General features: G+C 41.5%; 1 protein-coding gene across 1 annotated transcript in view; it reads right to left on the bottom strand.

The window, feature by feature from the left end:
• tmtopsb (teleost multiple tissue opsin b) overlaps nt 1–13458 on the bottom strand; it is a 33748-nt gene extending 20290 nt beyond the window's left edge. The window contains exons 1-2 of the mRNA XM_047612172.1: nt 12739–13458; nt 4920–5248 (exon numbers count right to left, since the gene is read on the bottom strand). Coding sequence (XP_047468128.1) covers nt 4920–5248; nt 12739–13120 — 711 coding nt within the window. The 5' untranslated portion in view covers nt 13121–13458. The remainder of the gene's footprint in view (nt 1–4919; nt 5249–12738) is intronic.
• Nucleotides 13459–20375: the final 6917 nt, after the last annotated feature.

Raw genomic sequence — 20375 nt, forward strand, 5'->3', positions numbered from 1 at the left:
AAAGCAGGAAAAGCTAACTCAGACGGGGTTCATTTATCGACTTCCCATCCAACTGATGAGCTGCTATGGCTCGAAGGGTTGAAAATACAAATACTGGATCCGGGTTTAAAAAAAAAATAAAGTTAGAATTGTTGACTTGCAAATTCCTCATATCTCAAGCCCAAAGAGTAAACCAACAAATAAAGTTTGAGTATTTGCACATGAACACAGAAACACATAAGGGCTTATAGATAGGTAGGAACAGATTGGTTCGTCGCCACAAACCCAGACATTACACTTTCCAACACACTAAGTGCGAAGACATATGACCCGGCAACATTCGCTCAAGCACAGTTAATTCTTTGAGTCAGCCTGGATGCATGGAGCTGCCGTATCAATTCACATAAAGGAGGTTGTCTGTCGTGAGAGTAAAAGGGAGTGACAGCCCATACTGCAGTCACACACAAACACACAGATACTCCGTCTAACTTATTATTTATTTTTCCCCCACATGTATTCAGTAATTAAACATATTTAGGCTTTTCATAATTTCCATCACACACAGTCACAATCTAAATGTAGCTTCAAACCATTCACAAATATAGCTTTTAAACTGTTAAAGATGGTGATCCACTGTCGATAAAAGCGGATGATTTGGTCATGTTATCACCTAATTTTACATTTCTCAAGTATAGTAGTGCCATAATATCATAGAAAATAACATGTACAGCTGAAAACACAGCCAACCACCACAGCTACTCATATAGCTACTGCAGAGCCATTTGAGAACATCATGAAGTCCACTTCATTATACTTTAGAAAGAGGCCTAAGCAGTGTTCAAAAGTTATCAGAGAAATCAGCCCAAACTGCGTCCACCTGCATATGTCAATACCAATTAATTATCGATATCAACGTCACCACACGTCCTATAATGGGAAATTATGTAGAATCAACATCCTGCTCTGCATGTACTCATGATGTTAATGAGATTGAACTGCGTGGATTTAATATGTGGAGTTGTCACTTGATGAAACACTACATAACTGATAAGTGAGTTGAGTTGTTGCTATTTATATTACAATTTTATAGAGCTTTGAGTTCAGGTCATAGTTGCAGGCTATGTTATCCCCGTAAGGGAGGTCTGACTGAAAAGCTGGAGAGGTGGGAACCACGTGTCCTCGGGCTGACAGGCGGTGTAAAGAAAATCTATTCTGTGAACTTGTTGCGCATTTGCCAATATCAGTGCTTTGTGCATTGTCTGCGCTGTGAGCCCGTCTGCAGATGCTGGAATTAAACACAATGAAAGACCAGAATGTTCTCAATTCTCAATAGAAACTTTCACTGCAGTCCAATGAACTGTTCGCCCCCGTTCTCTGAGCCAGTCAGTCTTTAAATTCACTGTAATTTAATCTTGTTACAACCCAGCTCACTCAGGTTAAAGGGAAGTAACTAGAGAAAAAAAGGTGACAAGGGACGGGCATCGATCACCGGTTCAATTTATCGATATGATTAGCCTTCATGCTCATTGATTCACCTTATCGATACTTTTCATGCCTAATCTTTACATTCCAGTCCAGGAGGTGGCGGTAACGCACCTAAAAGTTGTTTGCCAACCGCCATAAAAACAAAAGAAGAAGAATCTTTACATCAAAGCACATCATTCACATAATGTGACAACAAACGGTCAAAAGTGTGACTTCACTTCACCAGAAGGGACTGTCACAGTGCAACGTGCCAGTGATGCAACACCGTAATTTCAAGAAAGGGCGGCAACACCACCAACATAACAAAGCATTTGCCATGTGTCGGACAATCTCCGGTCAACAAGTGCAGCTCTCGCCAAGTCTCAGCAGAGCAGTGCTAGTAAGGATCCAGTGATCAATTTCGTATTATTGATCACCAATATTTGTTTACTTACACAAGCTCTTATCTTTTGTTTAGAAACTCAATAAAATTTCTGTTGTTTACATGAAACCATGGACACCTACTTTTTCTAGACCAGCACAAAAGAATCAGATCAATAAGCAGAATCGGTAAATGAGATCAGTAAAATCTAATCAATGTCCATCCCTAGTGACAACAGGTTCAGTAAAAATGGAGGGTGATTGTTTAAAGAAATATAGCATAGAGGAATGAAGAACTTGACCAAAGTTAAGTTGAATCTACTGTTTAAGCTAAAATAGACTAACAAAAAAAAAAAAAAAATTCTCAATGTAAACTTTGAAATGAGCACATGAAACAAACTTTAACTGATCAAAACATGCAACTAACAAACTACAAACTGACAGCGGAGCATGCCGTCCTCTAATATCGCACAGCTGCCTCGAATGACCGTAAAACGAGGCTTTTAAAGAGCAGCTCCTGATGAGGCAGCAGTCTGATTGGTGCCACTCAGAAACTGGATGGAGATGAAGGGGGATGAGGGGGGGGGCCTGTATGTCGTGAGCCAGCATTGATCTTGAATTCGTCCAGACCTGATTACTTAAGCTTGATTGAGCAGTTTACACAGCCACAGACAGAAATACTCAGACGCAAGTCTTCCTGGTTGTCCTTTCAGTCTTCACCAACACCCCACCACCGACAGCATCTAAACTACAAGGCGTCCTCTCCTTATCTCCATTCGTCGTCTGCTACTGTTCGTCTTTAGAGTCTAACCGCCAACGCACTTTACATGCTCATGTTACTAAAACACTGTTTATCCTGCACTCCCGTTTGATCTCAAGAGAACTCTCAAATCGCCTCTTCGTGTCACATAAGAACGGCTGTTCTTGTATGAGGCCCATTGAGTCTAAAAATATCATAATTGAGTATAATTTGTGTGTAATATAAACTCCTGCTGAGGTTATTAAACCCCCCTACACTACTAGAAACAATATGAAGGCATGCTCTGGGTGTCTTCAGAGGCGGCTATGCTCCTCACGCTCACAGCTAAATGAAGAGTTTTTGTCTCCTATGATTAGCTGACACTGGGTGCGAAGGTCTGCTGCCTTGAGGTTTAATGAAGCCCCTCAGCGGTGTGTAATGAAGACACTTGTCTGTAATCCTGTCATTAATACCAGCCCGCCGACTGAACCTCTGTGCTCCTCTCTACTCCCCAATTATTTTCTGCGCTCAGTAGCTCGACTCTTTGAAAATCCCTGAGCCGCCACCTCAAACTTGCGGCTCACCCCTCGTCTACTCTTGTTTTTTCTCTGGATCTCCAGAACTAATGCGAGAGTATTTCAGAGTAAAAGGGGTCTGCAACGCAAAAAAAAAAAAACACATTGCTGCGCTCTGAAACATTTTATTTCTGAAGGAAGTGCACATATAGTGAGAGACGAATGCTCACTGTGATAAATACCTTCAGCACCAATGCAAACGAGGCATCCAGCCATGTATTCGACGGCAAAATGGAAACAAAAACTCATATTGAATGCATCTAAACTGCTCCAATTATAGATAGGTAATGATTTTCTGTCATTTGCATGTTGTTGTTTGTGTTGTTTCAGTTGTGCTGATAAAGTCCTTAACCCTTACTCCATTTCAGCATTTTAAGCTTTTCATTTTGTGTCGTTTTGTGACATACAAAAAGCTTAATGTGTGTTGCCATGATGATGAAGTGTCACTGAAGTGGACTTAAACACAAGAGAAGCCTACGTTTGTATCTAGACCTCGAGACCTCAAAAACATGTTTCCATCCAGGTGTGATACGTCGTTTACAGTCAATAAACTAAAGTTTCTAAAGTAAATGTGCATGATTTTCTTTTCAGGTCAACTTATACCTATAGGTGTAATTTTCTCCATTTATCTGGAGGATGATCAACACTTGGATTCTGAAATGGCTATAAAATAAAGGGCTCCAGGTATCACACCGACAAGAATTTGACATTTGCGATAGAAAAATTCTTGGATAAAAGCTTTAACAAGTATTCCAGCAAATCTGCCCTACTCCTTTTTGGTACTTTTTCATATTAGTCTGCAGTCAGTCGTGGAGCAACTGAACCATGTAGCATAGCTTCGAGCTTTGTTTATTAAGTCCCTTTTCTCCAGGGTTTGTGTTTAGTGAGTCCTTGATTCAGCTACTGAACACACAGACAGACGTGTCACTTACAAGCGAGGAGAGGGAAGAAATGGAAACACTACACCCGAACAAAAACCTGCACGTTCTTCTAAGCGAGCATGTGCACTTGCATCGTGGAACGAGTTTTAAATCTTCAGGCATTGCCCCCAAAAAATGTTACACTGTATCCTCTGTTTTCCCATCATGCAAATGCAAACGTTAAAGTTAAAAAAAAAAAAAAAGCTGAGCTTCAGTGAGCCCGGAGCTTACTGAACCTTACAGACTTTAAGGGAAGAAAAAAAAACATGACGGGAGCAGTTTACAGGTTCAGCTGCAACATCAGGACCCAAATCATGACATGTCATCCAGAGTTCAGTTCACGCTTTAACGTGATCACATCGATCAAACGTGATCAGGAAATAAATAAATAAATCTCACGCCTGGCTGACAGTCAGAGACGGGGTGAAGCCGAAGACAAGAGGAGAGAATGATGTTGGCAGCTTTAATAGACTGTGTTGCTGAGATGTCAAACCTGATCTGAGATTGACACTGCTCAGCTTTAAAGCTCAGGTCTTTGAAATGTTTGAACTCATGTTCCTTGTCAGCTCCGCAAGCTCCAGGCTGAACATGCAGACTGGACGGAGGGTTTTGATACAGTCATGCAATCAGTCCAGGTCATGGATAAAAGAGTCTACATATATATACACCGTTTGTTGTTGTTTTTTTTTTGAAATCTTAAATCTACCTTGAAGTGAATTTACTGGCTCATTTCCAGACAGCTGGACTACAAAAGGAAACTGCTTTGAAATTCAGGACTCATCATGTCAGCGTTCATGCTTTCCCCAAGGCTGGTTTTCTCACTTTGGAACAAACTCTCGTGTAACGTTTAGAGAATCGCACCTGTCTGATGGCGTGCAGCAGCTTGCCGTAGGAGTAGAGGATGACGGCGAAAGGCAGGGCCAGGCAGAAGGTGAACAGGCAGATGATGTAGGAGATATTGTTTGGCGTCTGGGTCTTCCAGTCCACCGAGCAAGTGGTCCCAGGACCCTCGGGCCCGTATCTGCTCCAGCCGAGCAGCGGGGGTACGGTCCAGGCCACAGAGTAGAGCCAAGAGAAGCAGATCCCCCCCAGCGCCGGGCGGTAGTCTCTGCCATCGGCTAGGTTTGGCGCCATCATGGTGCAGTAACGCTCGTAGGACAGAACGGCCAGAGAGATCAGAGAGACGATGCCTGAGGAGGAGGAAGTCCAGAACAAATAGTAAGTTTTTAACTACAATTAGGAGCTAATATAAAAAAAAAATAAAAAACACAAACTTTTATCAATATTTGTGCTTTTAGGAGGTTTTTAAGAAACTGGAGCAGATGTGTTCTGTTTCACTCCAGGATAATGAGTGAGAAGCATTCAGATGCAGAGTGAAGTCAATTTTCTGCCCGCTTTGATCATCTTAATGGTTTCTAACTTTGCATCTTTGGGGCACAACAGAGGAAAAATTAGTTCATCGTCTGACATTTGCTGTGATAAGATGCCGCCGCTGCCGTCACAGCTCGAAAGCCATAAATGTGGTGAAGTCGTCGACCCATACAGGCGTGTTTGCATCAGTTTGCAGCATGTTAAACAAATCACAACATTTCTTTGCATTATTTGGTATAAAAAAAAATGTAGTCTGTGTAAAATTCAGTTTGTTAATTATCCTTGAGAGGATTGTTTCTGTTTTAGCTTCTAGTTTAAAATTGAGTTTTGAAATCTTCATCGTAATGAAAGAAAGTTCCACCAATACATCGCACACATGTGGAGAACAGATGTTTTTCTCTCTAATCTCAGCATGCCCACACTGCAGGATTTGAAAGGAATAATGCAACTAACACTATTATTTAGGTTATTATTGGAATTTTATACTAAACTGCAAGAAAAGAAGTCAAACACTGTTTGTTTGAAACACCAAAAAAAAAACCCGACAAATAAATGTTCGTCAAAATTTCTTAGACCCGGAGAGACGTCCTTGAATGTCTGATTTTGTCTGAACAAGTTTACAAAATCCAATTTGCTATCATGTAAGAAAAAAGGAAAAGCGACAGATTCGCACGTCTGAGAAGAAAAAAAAAACTCAATTATTGCTGCAAATTTGCTTTACATGGGCTTTTTATGAATCGACGAATGTATTAATCAACTAATGGTGTAGCTTTTGTTGAAACATGAAAGAGGAACACATTTCATCATCATCACCTGTTGACACTGAAACAAATATTCACAGACTCACAGATTTGCCCTAAAGCAGAGGCAGGCAGAGGAGCATGCACCGTCTTTTTCTCTCTCTTGATTGCTAATTGATGAACGTGCTCCACTGGAGTAAACTGTTGCTCCAGTGATTTAAATCTTAAATCTGACCTAATCAACACACACAGGCCAGAGTGCTGGTCTAGAGGCACTTTGCCTCTATTAGGACGACTCTAACACTTTGATTACAGACAATCAAGGAGCCTTATTGCATATTAGAGTCCTCTGATTGACGCCAGGTTTGGTGTTAACAGCAGGCACACTTGTCTTTAGTCGAGTATATTGGAGTTGATTTTTGTGTCTGTGTGTTTTTATGTGTTGGATATTGATGTGAAACGTGTGTTTGTGTGTCTGCCGGTGGCTAAAGAGGGACTGAGAGCGCTCTCCATTAATTACCAATGATCATGTACTCAACTCCTCTGGGTCAAAAAGAACATAATTAACTATCTGCATTAGGTAATAAAAGACCACAGTACGCAATGTTCTGTCAGAAGATATTTAGCAAAGTGCTCCATGAAACTTATATATAAAGGGATATAAAATGTAAAAACATACGTTGATTATTTAAACAATTAACTGAAGTCATCACTGGTCGTCTCCAAAATCAGATATTTTCACACAGACTCACACACACACAAAAAAAAAAAAACAGTTTAGGAACAACATGAAGAACAGCATAAGGTGTTGACCTGGCCTCCAAATTCACGGATCCCAAACTGATCAAGTATCTGAAACCAGCCGGATCCCCTCAACCCACAGGACCCAAAGACCCCCACTAACAACATCCTATTACCAGACATCACAGGACACCCTGAGAAGACTCATGTCCATTCTCTGATGAGCCACAACTGTGGTCATAATGTTATGCCAGATCGGTGTACCTTCCGCACATGTGGAAGGAGACAACTCTTCATACCAGCAGGAGGCATCTCTCTATCACCCTATTCAACTGGTCTACAATTTATTATTCACTCTTCAGCTTCTTACATCAGCCAATCAGAGTGGCCTCTCACTCTGCCACCAGTTCAACATGTTGAGGCTAAAATCTGCTCAAAAAAAGTCACCGGTGTCGTCATTTTAAAGCTGCATTCGACGATTTAGAGGAACAAGAAGCAAACAAACTCTGATTAATTAAAACCTTGAAATGTGATGTGGCTAACATGCTAGCATTCACAGTCCCAGCAGAGACAGTAACATGTGTAGCTGGTCACCTGTTGAAGGTAAACCCAATATATTCCTTTTATTTTATCTTATTTTATCTCTTGGGGGAAATGTCTAACTTTCCTTTCGCTGCACTATGTTCCTGCTAGCAGGTAAATTTAGAGGCTGGTGCTGAGCAGGTAGTTAGTTAGAGTGGAAATTAGAGTTTAAAGACACTTCTAAAGTTGATGAGAGCTGAAGACCAAAACAAACAACAACAACAAAAACTAATAGCTAAAAGAGGCTAAAAGCTTGCATAAGTTCAAGGATAAAAACTTTAAACTAGAATTTGTTGTACCTCTGTCAGTAAAAGCAATCCCTTTCACAGTCATTTGATACATTTTGAGACATTATCTGTTTGAAAACTATTTGAAAATTCACCTGCAGAATTATTGCGATAGTTTTACAAGGATGACAAAACCAAAGTGACAAAATGAGTATAACAAAGTACATACTTGGAAACAACCAAAGACCTTTCCAGCCTGCTATAGTGGATATATTTAATAGGAATGGTCTGCTACCTCAGCAACCTTTTCCTCTGCAACTCCCCGTAACAGCGACCAGTTTTCCAATCATTTCCTGTAATGATTGCAGAGTCTGTACCCTGAGCCTGGTTGAGATATCGGTCCCCATTGTTGGCCGTGATTCAAACACCGTCCACTTTGATTCTCCGGCATGCATTTTAATGGGATTTTCACCTGAGGCCCGATTTCTCTTCAGCCAACTCTGTAGTGGTAATAGATCTATGATAAAATAAATGACCCACTGTCCTGGGCCTTAGTCAGCACAGGAGCTGACCATCTTTCATCCTCTCTTACTTTGGTGCTCCATTTTCACCTTTTCTCATTGTTTTTGTTTGCATCTCTCTTCTTCCAGTGCTACCTTCTTTCTATTGTCCTTCTGCCTCTTCCTCTGTGTATTTGGCCTCATTCGGTTTGTTTCAGATCCTGATGGCATATCGACTCGGAGCTACACAGCTGCTGCTCCCTCAGCAAAACCTCCATCAGTGTTTACAATGATTAACTGCAAGGAGACGGATTACTATAAAGTCGTGTAAGTAACAACTCTGGTTTTTGTAATCAGGTTATTAGTGAAACCAGGGCTTCATCGACTGCATCTTTCACTACTGATTAACCTAAACTACTACACTAAAGATAATTTTCTGAACTTTAATGGGATGTTTCCATAGACGCTTGCATATAAAAACATCAGACTGACATAAATAAGAAGGAATTTTCAATCAGAGGAGCAAAATATATAACATCTGATCTGATGGCTTCTCTCTGAATCTATTCCTTTTGAGCATCTTTGCACGCCGGGGGGTAAACATCAGCAGACATGATGAGTTTCCAGGAGGGACAGAAACATGGCAGCAGCTAAACAACCAGTGTGGAAAGATGAACAAAGCCAGAATGGACAATATTTTCAAAAAGCGTTTGTTCTGATTGATCTTTTGGGGCTTGTAAACACATATCGTATCAGATAACACCTTCAGTAGAGACTTTTATTCTGAGGTGGGTCCAAGACTCAAGACGGCGTCCAGGTGGTGATGTTACAAAGCGTAGAGGAGAGTTCAGCAACTAATTCATTGCCAATCCCTTAAGAAGGACTAGTTTAAAGTCCATAGATGGAGGAGTGTCCAAGTCTATGGCCAAGAATGTTTTAATGGAACAACAGATGAAGTAACAACACAACATACAGCATTCACATGCTGAAAAACATGCTGAAAAACCAAGGATGCCATGTTTTGAAGTCAACGCTATCTATGCTAATTCCTGGGTTAAGGTCAGTTAGTTCCTTCATTCATGGTAGAAGCTGTGAACCAAAAGAATAATCAAATATTGAGTACTGTGTAACTGAACGGTTCGATGGTCTCTTAAACCAATAAAGAATGAGGAGCTGCCCACCCCCCACCCCACTCACACACTTGACTCTGCCTTGCTTAATCTGTCCTTCAGACCCGTAAACTCACTGGGCCAGCACCTGGACCAGGGGCACAAACCTGGGTCAGTATTACTTACCGACAAATAAAGGATGTACACTTACAGTGAGCTCAGACCACATGAGTTTACCATGAATTGGCTTAGAAATCAGACCTGAGCCTTGCTTGGTTTGCTGGACTTTCTTGAAGCTGTTTCACCACTCACCTATGTAACTACTTCACTTTAGAACTGATCATGTAGACCATACTGTCTTCAACCGGGGGAGTTTCAAAATCTTTGGTTAACTACACATTTTTATGTAATTTTTTTATTTTCCCCACAATTTTCCCCAACAAATTTATATTTATTTAAATACACATTAACATGAATCTAACATGTTTTAGTAAAGGTATAAATGGAGGCAGAGGACTTTCATCTTTCAGTCACTTATCACAGTCTCTCCATCAGTTCAGGGGTCCTCGTCCTGAAAAACGTTGAAGACCCTTGATGTAGACTGATGAAAGTGCAGGTGCAGCAACACGCCTTGTAGTCCCTAGCAGCTAAACTCCCAACTAGGATAAGATCCAGGTATGTTTTTGAATAACATCAGTGCTTCAACGCTATATTTATGTTAATTGCCGGTTTAAAAAGCCATTTTATGTTGGATTGTTTACAAAGGAAAAGGAGCGGGGAATATGTCCTCAGTGACTTCATCAAGGCAATCTTATCCCAGCAAAGAGAGACCTGATGAGGCTTGATGACGAGCTCGCTAACCGACCCCGACTGCCCACTACAGTAGCTCTCCTTTTGTCAGGGGTAATTGCAGCGGCTCGGACAATGTCTCATTAGTGCACTAACAAACGGACGGGATTTTACCTCCGCTCTTGGAGGGGGAGGTCGAAACAAGAAGTCTCAGTTCTGTTTCACTCTATTCCTGCCAAATAACATAGACTGCCTTCTGCTGAAGTGACTGCATATCCAAATTAATGTGCACTGACAAGTAAGAGTTGGGGCGAAACATTATAATTAAGAGCCAAGAGGCAGAACAGTAGATGTCTGACGTTAATACTTTAATTTGATAGAAAGATAGATAGATGGTTAGATAGATACTTTATTTATTTATCTCATGGGAGTTAGGAAACCAATGGCAGGCGGATTTGCTCAGAGATGTTGGGGTATTGCACAAATCATAAAGAAACTGCTGGTAAAGATCTGAAGCAATTCAAGCGAGAAAAAGTGTTCTTTCTCTTTGTGATCAATTCCAATCGAACTGTCATCAATCTCTCACTACTCTCATAAATCTTTGATGCCAGGGTGCCCATATCTCAACTCTGCCAGAGTAAAAGCATCTCATTCAGGTTTTCACAACAACAGTGAGCCTTTGATCCCATCACGTACTGTTTTGAAGCTCTTGGTTATTGTTTGTTTACTTTACAGTTGCTCCAGAGCCTGCACTGGTGGAAAACACTGTGCAAAATTAATCGTTCAAGTTCTGTGGTTATGGGCACGGGCTGTTGTGGGTTATGGGCTGGGCGAAAATGTTTGGATGGTAAAGACCTTCACTGCAGGTCCTTGCTCCAAAGAGAAGATAAACGATTGAAGAGAAAAATCTTAGGGCACATTACTCAAAGTCCAGGTCGTATAGAGAAAACAGCATATTTAAGAAAATAACATTTTACTGCAAGACCAGACTCCACGGAGAAAGAGCAAAGACACCTAACAGCACTGTGCTACAGGAAAAACAATATTTATTTAAGAACAACCTGCATGTTCCTTACTGAAGGTCCCAGCTCCTTCACTGCAAGACCAGACTCCAGTGAAAAAAAAACAAGATATTTAAGAGCAACAACAACATGACGCCCCTTAGAGTGTTCTAAGTCCAGAGTAAAAAATACAATAAATGAGAGTCAGAATATCTTACTTCCTTCTTCCAAGCCCAAGCTCCGTGGGAAAAAAAGTAACACATTTACGAACAACAAAACTCGCTGCACATTTTCAAACGAAACACCACTTTACTGCATGTGCAGCCTCCAAAGAGAAAACAAGAGATTTAACACCGACAACACCTCGCAGCACTGCGCGTCATCCCCCAAAACTCAAAAGTCAAGGAGTTTATTATGACTTGATGGGAACATAATCTTAAAACTTAAAATTTAAAGTCCCTCCAATGCAAGAACATCCAAATTCAGAATTCACCATTTCTGAAGAGCTCTGTGATGGAGGCGCATTGCTGCCATGTCAGAAAAACAAAAATGTTTTTAAAAACTATATAAAACCAACATAAAACTACAACTACAACACTCATTGTATTAATCAATGTATTTCACTCATTTTCAGGATTTTATATATTTTTTATTTATACATATTATATATAATAATCAATAACTCCACTCATGGTCACAGTAATATGTTTAAAATTACAATTATATTAGTGAAGTTACTGAATATTTCTCCAGCTGCTTTTTCCAGCGTTGTAATCTTTAAGTAATAACATAAAAGTAACAGTTATAATGTGAAAACATCTGTTACAACAATAAACCGTTCAGATTGTAAAGTGATACTGATACCTTTTGTTTTCCTGGCATGGCAGCAGAAACGCGCTTGTGTACATGTCAACAGTCCTTTGGCCTCAAATTTGAGCATAACCTCTAAGGATCTGTTAAGAGCCTGACAAGAGCAGATTTCTTATGTAATGCGATCAGAAATGCTTTTTCCGTGTTTTATGTTTATTTTAGCGTTCGTCCTCTTCCTCCACTGATACCTCTGGGGCCGAATCTGAACTCCAGATGATTTATGTCCCTGTGCAGGAAATTCGGTTTGCGGGCTGAGCATTATCAGCGGAGAGCAGCAGATTGCACATTCACACCGTATCAGGCATTTTCTTTATGGTGGTTCTAATGAAATTAACTGGAGAATTAAATGGGTTAAGAGGATTTTAATCACGGCGAGTTGTATGTTGCTGCAAGGCATGGGATGCACATTTTCTCAGAGCTCCCGCAGCTGCTATCAAACGAAAAAGAAAGAAAGAGGGACAGAGTCGAGCTATTTTAGTCAAATTTGATCCAAAAACTGAAGAGAGGTTGAGAGAGTTGGGGCTGGACAAAAGCGGCCCAAAAAACTGACTGACATTCTGGAGACCATATTTTTTTATACTTTCTATGACGTATTCACTAAAAGAAAATGTTTAGGAACGAAGGCGACGGCAGAAGAAGTGAGAGGCAAAAGGTTTCATCAAGGTTCTATGCGTGCATTTTAAAACTTAAACTGAATTGGATTTTCAGTCTTCACTAACACCTGCTAAAGACAGCCAAGCAACTGCTCACCCAAACAGGCGTTTACGAATCCATACCAAACGCATCCAGCGCGTCCGATCAACCACCGCCCTTGGGTGCTGGCCGCGAAGCTGAACGGGGTGCCCAGCACGCTGACCAGAAGGTCGCTCGCAGAGATGCTGACCAGCAGGAGGTTCATGGGCGTGCGCAGAGCCCGGTATCGGCAGAACAGCGCGAGCACCAGGAAGTTACTGAGGAACCCGAAGGTGCCGATGAAGCCGAGGCACACCGCCACCACCAGGTGCCCCGTCGGGCTCAGGGACTGGGGGGGAAGAGAACCGGATACCTCCTCGTACGCGTCCGTCGCCGCCGTGCCGCCGGCCACTCCCTCGGGACAGTGCGCACAGCTCAGGTTCACGTTTGAAACGATCATACCGGGCTGAGCCGAGAAGTTTGGACGAGTCGGAAGTTTGCACCATCCGGTCTCGGTGCTTTTTAATCTCTCAACTCATCTGGAGGAGCTAAGGCGCGCAGGAGAGTCATCTGTGCCGCAGCTTGCGCGCATTTAGACACCTTTAATTAAGAAAGGATCGAAGCTGTGAAGGGCTGTAAAAGTTGTCCAGTCCAGGACAGCGACTTGGCGAATGAATGAGGACTGAGGGAGAAGATACCGGTGTCCTATTAGATCCGCCCCTCCGCTGTGCTCCATAGAGTAGCGCACAGTTTCTTGATCGGACACCGTTCAGCGCTAAGTGCGTCTGAGCTTTTATCACCCACAGAGCCTTTTAACGCGCCGGGGGACCTGAGCCTCAACAGGAGGCGGTGGCGCGCGCGTGTGCGAGCGTGTGTGAGCATGTTTATGTCTTAAGGCATAACATTTGGAGAATTTAATAATTCCTGGAATAAAATATTGGAATGAGTAATTTACGTGCGTGTCTTCATATCTGACACTTGAGTTGTAAGGGACTTAACTCCTAACGTTTTGGGTCAATTTTGTCCTGGGTGTCCACAACATTTTGATGGTTAAAACTTGTTAAGACTTGGATTTGGGGTAAAGTTTTCATTCTGGTTGTGGTTGAGGGCAAGGGTTAGTCCAGATAGATCGGGTACATGGGATAGAGAATGCAATATATCAACGGAAGGTCCTCAGAAAAATAGAAGCATGAGATTGTGCGCTGTGTGACAGGTGCATGTTCAGACTCATCGTGATCGATCTAAGCACTGCTGGAACTGTACACGTGAATAAATCAGTTATTTCTCATGTCAGAAGTGGAGAGTGGAATCCATAAGCTCCCGAGAAGAGATTGGTTCACACTGAGGGACAGAGAAATGCCTTTCAGAATGATCTATTGACTGACTGCGTTACAGCTTGATGACAGGGATCAGAAGAGAATTTGTAGTCCAAAGCATAGGAATCAATGTTATTGTCTGCAGTCCACAGCCTGTCTGTCTGCCAGTCAGAGCTCTCCTGTTGCTTTTATTCTTTCTTTCCTTCCACAAGAACACAGTCACATGTCATCCAACCCAATTGAATTCTTGGTCTTTGCACTGGCTTAGAGGGAATCATAAATTATGACTTTCCTGGTAGATTTTTTATTTTCTACCCGTGATCGGAGCAGGCCTTCATTCTGAAAATATATAGAGCTCTTCATTAACATATTATCAATGCTAAAGGTTCTGCCTCTTGTTGACTTCATCAAATTGGTAATAATTCATGTTTCAAACTTCCTGTTCAACCATACACCACAGCAACTAGAGAGGACACTGAATTCCACTGGCCATATTAAAATGGACACTAGTATTTAGGCTTGTAACATTCATCCACTACATCGATGAATCGATTTTCCTACGATCCAACTACATCGATCTGTGCTCGGCAAGTTGGCTGTCCGGACGACATACATCTATCTAATATCGATTTAAAAGGTAATCAATCGATTGTACTAGGAAATAACGCATTAAATTAAGCACGTCAGGGGATCCACTTAGAGTATTTACTTGAGAAACACTATAAAACTGGACAAACAAAATTTACAAATTAGTTTTACATACCGAAAACACCGTTATACAAATATGCGTTAGCTTCCGGCTAACATCAACGGCAAAATTAATGTAAATGCTAATGCTAACATTCGCCTTCACCTCTCCCTGCCTCTCCGCCTCGTCCCACCATGTCACACACTGACCTGAGCAAAAAGAAAACAACTCGATGAAATGTCGTTCTTTATTGATAAACCGAGCGTCGTCCAGCAGATTGATACACTTGAGGAAGTTTAAAAAGTGACGGTAACCGGTAGATTGAGAAACCCCAAAGAGTAGATACTGAGCAAGATAAATATCTGTTGGCGGCCTGCCACTCCTAAATGAATGTAGAGGAAACACTGAGTATGTATTTATTTCAGTCACACTGGTTTAATTTTTGGCTAAAAAGTTACTGAATCGATTTCAAGTCACTGAATCGTTTCGGGTCATATCGTTCTAAATGAAAATAAATTTACAATTGAGAGCGTTTGATAATCTTTTCCAGAGTACAATATCAGCCTCAACTAACCTTATAAATGACTGATGCACATGTTTGTCCTTTGTAAAGTATCCAGGGAGGACAGAAACAACAAAACAGCCTGTTAAAAGATCCATAAAATAAATGGGAGCTCCTCAATACAGGCATTCAGATACTACTACGTATGGCTTGCCATTAATTTGGTGTATACAAAGTTTGGTGAAGGAACCACCACCATCTAGTTCTTGCAGAAGCACCGGTAATACCCAGTCATACCTAAAAAATGATGCCAGCTCTTATCTGGTAGTAGAGCTGCATAGGATAGGACAGCTGTGATGTTAGCATCTACCGGATGGACTTGACTGTGACCCAACTGTTTACCCAGATATGTAACCATAGCTTTTCTGAATTCACATGTAGCTAGGTTAAGGGTTAGGAAGGCCACAGTAAGTCATTTAAACACCAGCATCAGACTAGAGAGGTGCTAAGTGTTGGAGAACACCACTACATCATCTAGATACATGTTGCAGTGGGGCAAATCCCCTAACACCGAGTGCATCAAGCACTGAAAACTGTCCGGTGCTTTCCTCATGTTGGACACCATTACCGTATCTTGCAAAAAATGATCAGGTGTCATGACAGCCAAAATATCAGAGGCTCTGGGGGTCAACGGAGCCGGCCAGTAACCTTTTAGTAAGTCTAGCTTAGTGATGAATACTGCAGGGCCTATGCTGTCAATACAATCTTCCATGCATGGCAGAGCGAAGGAGTCTGGCACATTCACTGAATTGACTTTATGGAAGTCTGTGCACAAGCATGCCGTCAGACTTTGGAGCTAGGAGACAAGGTGAACTCCAGGGACTATGGCTTGGCTTGTGGAAGTCAAAAGGAACGCGGTGATGTAGGCCCGGGAAAGTGCAGGATTTACTTCAGACTTCCAACCTACAAAACAACAACCACACAAAACACAATCCGCCCCCTAAAGACTCAAGCCCTGAACCCTCACTGACTTAAGTGACATCAGCTTTAAGTGATTGAGCGTGAGAGACTGAAAGGGCTCCAGATCCTATAAATAGAAACGAAACAGCACTTTCACGTGCCGTTACCTTGATAACAACATGCTGGCTACTTGGCGAGTTTTGATTTATATTGTACTTGCAGCATGCATAACGAGTGTGGGGAATAGAGTTTATGACATTATGCTTGGAAAACCCTGGATTCTGTTCCTGATGAAAAAAAAAGTGATTAAGAGATACACATGACACACAAAAGAAATCTGTTTCTTGAGGGATCTCACTGCTCCGTTTTCTGCTTCTTGAGCATTTTATTGCAGTAATCTGCCGACTTGCGGGATCTTTGGGAATCCTAGAGTATCCTGGAGTAGCGCGCTTTCCTGCCAATATGGTGGTGTTGTGATTAACGGCGCAGGGTGACGTCAGCTCCCAGAGCTCTATACAATAGCCAGTCTGTATCCCAGCCTTCAGTTGTGATGAAGAACATTGATTCTGTATTGAAAGTCATGTCTTTAGCAAAAAAAAAAAAAAAAAAAAAAAAAAATCTTCCTCAATGTTTCATTGTGTATTTAGGCAACCTAGCCTAATCTGGGTGTACATGGAACAAGAGAGGGACATGATGGCTGGTTTCAGGCTGCCAAAATGCTCCTTCACCGGCCTTCTCACTTTCCTCACACTGATTTTTGTCTGTTGGCTGGCCCATGGTGTTTCCTATCGAGTGGCAGCATGGGGATCTGATGTTCCAAAAACAACTGTTTATAGAGTGGTGCACAACATCACCAAAGAGATATGACAAGGCAACCAACATTTTGCCTCCCCCTGGCCATGTAGTTTAGTTTTATTTATTTATTCTATTTATTGACCATTGATTCCACTGAGTTCCTTGACATTTTACTCGTTCCATTCTCCTTTTTGTTATTCTACTTTATCTGTTCCTATCCTATGTTTATTGTTTAATAACATGCAACTGTCCAAACCAATTGCCCCTGAATCTGAAAATCCTAGGTCATCTCCTTCACTCCCACTGATGTCCTGGAGGAAGTTGGCCAAGGCTTTGCCCAGTTGGGGGCTGTTATTTTAATTATATAGGATTTTACTCATCACAAATGCAGGCAATATGTGACTCTTCTGGGAGGCCCATGATACCAGGGTTTTAAGAAACAGTCCAGTTCATCTAACATAACACTGCATTGGAGACCATTCCATGGGATAACTGAGGAGAGGTTCAACAAAGTCCATGGAACGGCCTGGAGCATCACTGAGAGAACCTTTGGTGTTATGAAGGCTCAGCTGCAGGCCACATTATTCAAGGCCCTGGAGGTCAGGCCACACTTTGTGTCAGAGGTTGGCTTACCCCGTGTGTTCTTCCACAACATCTGCCTCTCACACAGAGATGTTATGGAGGAAGAGGAACTTCACTCAGGGGAACCTGCCCCCATCCCTGCTCCAGCTGACCATCAACAACGAGAGGAGAGGAGCGGAGAAAACATCAGAAGACGACTGTGTGCCCAGATTTAAGCATCTCAACAGATGCTGGCTTGCCTACTTTTATTTTAATTAAAGCAACATGATTTATTTATTTTTTTTTACATGAAATGGGCTTGGGAAATCACCTTTTTCGGTTTACCTTCTTTCCTACTTCAGCTGTATAACAGCCTTGAATTGTCACTTTACTGCATTTGGTGCACTTTGTGAATACTGAAGAATGACATATTAACACATTTGTTTTGCAATACAAAGAATACTGCACTGAAATGTATGCAAAACATTGCTTATTCTACAATAAAGGAAACTGAAGTCTTGTTTTAAAGAGAAATGAAACACCCATGTGGATCAAAAGTTGAAAAAACAAACATAGATATGGTAGGCTGGTGGACAAGAGTTATTTGTTATACTCCACCAACTTGCCAAGCATCCTAATAAGCTTGTCAACTTACTGCTCTTTTTCCTTCTCCCTCTCCTCCTCACATTTTCTTCTGCTCCTGTCTTTCACCATACTCTTTCAGGTACTCTTTCTGGGTGTTTTTTTAGGCCTTGGACACCCAGGCAGTGGGTCTGTGGAGGTGGATGGACCAGTTAGTTGAGCGTTAGTTGACTCTGATGTAGCAGAGGAGCCTGAAGAGGAAGTGGCCACTGTCTCGTCCAGCTCCTCTGCCACATCAGAGTCGACTGCTGGGGCAATGGGGTTCAAGGGTTTAATCAAGTCCTTGTCAGGTGGCTGATGTGCTCTCACCAGACTCAGTGCCTGACACGGTTTGTGGTAGAATATAAGATTAGAGTCTCATCTCATCTCCCACTACTGCTTATCCTCACTAGGGTCGTGGGGGTTGTGTGAAGCCTATCTTGGCTGTCATCGGGTGAGAAGCGGGGTACACCCTGGTCGCCAGTCTATCGCAGGGCTTTAAGGCAAGGGTCAGTTACCACATTACATTTTCTGATTAGAAAAGGAAAGGAAAAGAAAAGGAAAAAAAAAAGGTTATTTAAAGGCCTTGTATTCCAACAGCATCATAGACATACATACACTCACTGGCCACTTTATAAGGTACACCTGTTCAATTGCTTTTTAACACAGATAGCTAATCAGCCAATCACATGCCTGTAGAGGCATGTAGAGGTGATCAAGACAACTTGCTGAAGTTCAAACCGTCAGAATGAGGAAGAAAGGGGATTTAAGTGACTCTGAATGTGGTGTGGTTGTTGGTGCCAGACGGGCTGGTCTGAGTATTGTGCAAGTGCAAGTTCCATTCCTGTTGACAATTATTTTCTTATATGTATACGATTTATTCATAATATCCTTGTTGTGTAGTCAAACAGGAACGTGTGGCAAATCAAGATCCACACAAACATGAAGCAATAAAAGACACATCATTTATTGTTTATTGTTATTTATCCCAAGGGAAATTATAATACTATGTAAAAATATACAGTATTGGCAGTAATGACCACCTCTAGAAATCCACTGACATCTCCTTGGTTTTAGCTGTATTGATCAGAAGGTGGTTCGCTCTGCACCATGATACGAAGTTGTGGGGTTACTGAGTTCAAGATCGGTTTCAGTAAATTTGTTACCTGTACATATTTTAGTAAGTTAATAACTTAACTAGAGCAATAGCAAACTGTAGTAATAAACTACGTTGCTGGCATGTTGCAGGTCACATCCTGGTCACCGTATATCACAGAGTGACCAATTACAAAATAAATAAAATCCTAATAGTTAATTAGTTAGCTGGTTGGCTGGTTGGTTGTTTAACGCACTGGACGCTTCACCAGCTTTTATCCTGCCCCAGGCCTTGATTGAGAGTGGTTTCACCTGTGGCCACTTGCATCAAGTGAGGGGAGGGGGAAGGTCGCATCCTAGAGACAGAGAGGGAGAAAACACAAAAACACAGACACAAGGCCCAGAGGCCGTAACAGTACAGCTTTGTGTTTCTTATCTGTGGAGGCAGGCTCTGCCAACGTCTTTTAATTGCTTACATTTTTCCCTAAACGCGATGCATATTTCATACATCACGCCATAATAAAAAAAAAAAAAAAAAACACAATAAAAATAATCTTTAGTTTTATAGCACCTGCCAAATCAACATTACAAAGTGCTTAACAAAGACAGAAAATAATTCAGTTTTGGAAATAGACAGATAAACAAAGATATTAAAAACTATTCAAAATTCAATTAAAAACTCAATTAAAGCTCAATTAAAACCAGAATAGGTTCTCTCTGTTTTTTAAAAAGAGATGTAAATTACATCAAGAAGTCAACTGACCTCACATTTGTTGTGCAGATCGTTTCACGGTCCTGGTACAACAGGCAGTGAATCTCTGTTGTACCAGGACATAGATAGATAGACAAGAAAGATATTTAAGTTATATTATAATATGAACAACAAAGCCTTTCTTCAGTCAGTATTTTGAGTGCTGGCTTAATAAAGTGTTTTTAGTGATTATCAGTCATGCATTTCCTTTATGTACTCCTGTTTGTATCATGGTTATATGGTGCTTTATCCAGATTTATGAGTTTATCTGCATGCTGCTCCTCTTCCTCTTCTCCCCTTTCTTCTGTCTAACCCCAATTTTTTTTATTTTTTTTTCTGTCTCTTCCTCCGGCCGGCCTTAAGCAGTTTCTTCCTCATAAAGAAGCCTTCTTCCCGTGCCTGTCACTTTAGTGCTTGCTTGAGGGT

This window comes from Mugil cephalus, chromosome 18 (genome assembly GCF_022458985.1).
Source record: "Mugil cephalus isolate CIBA_MC_2020 chromosome 18, CIBA_Mcephalus_1.1, whole genome shotgun sequence".
NCBI lineage: Eukaryota > Metazoa > Chordata > Actinopteri > Mugiliformes > Mugilidae > Mugil > Mugil cephalus.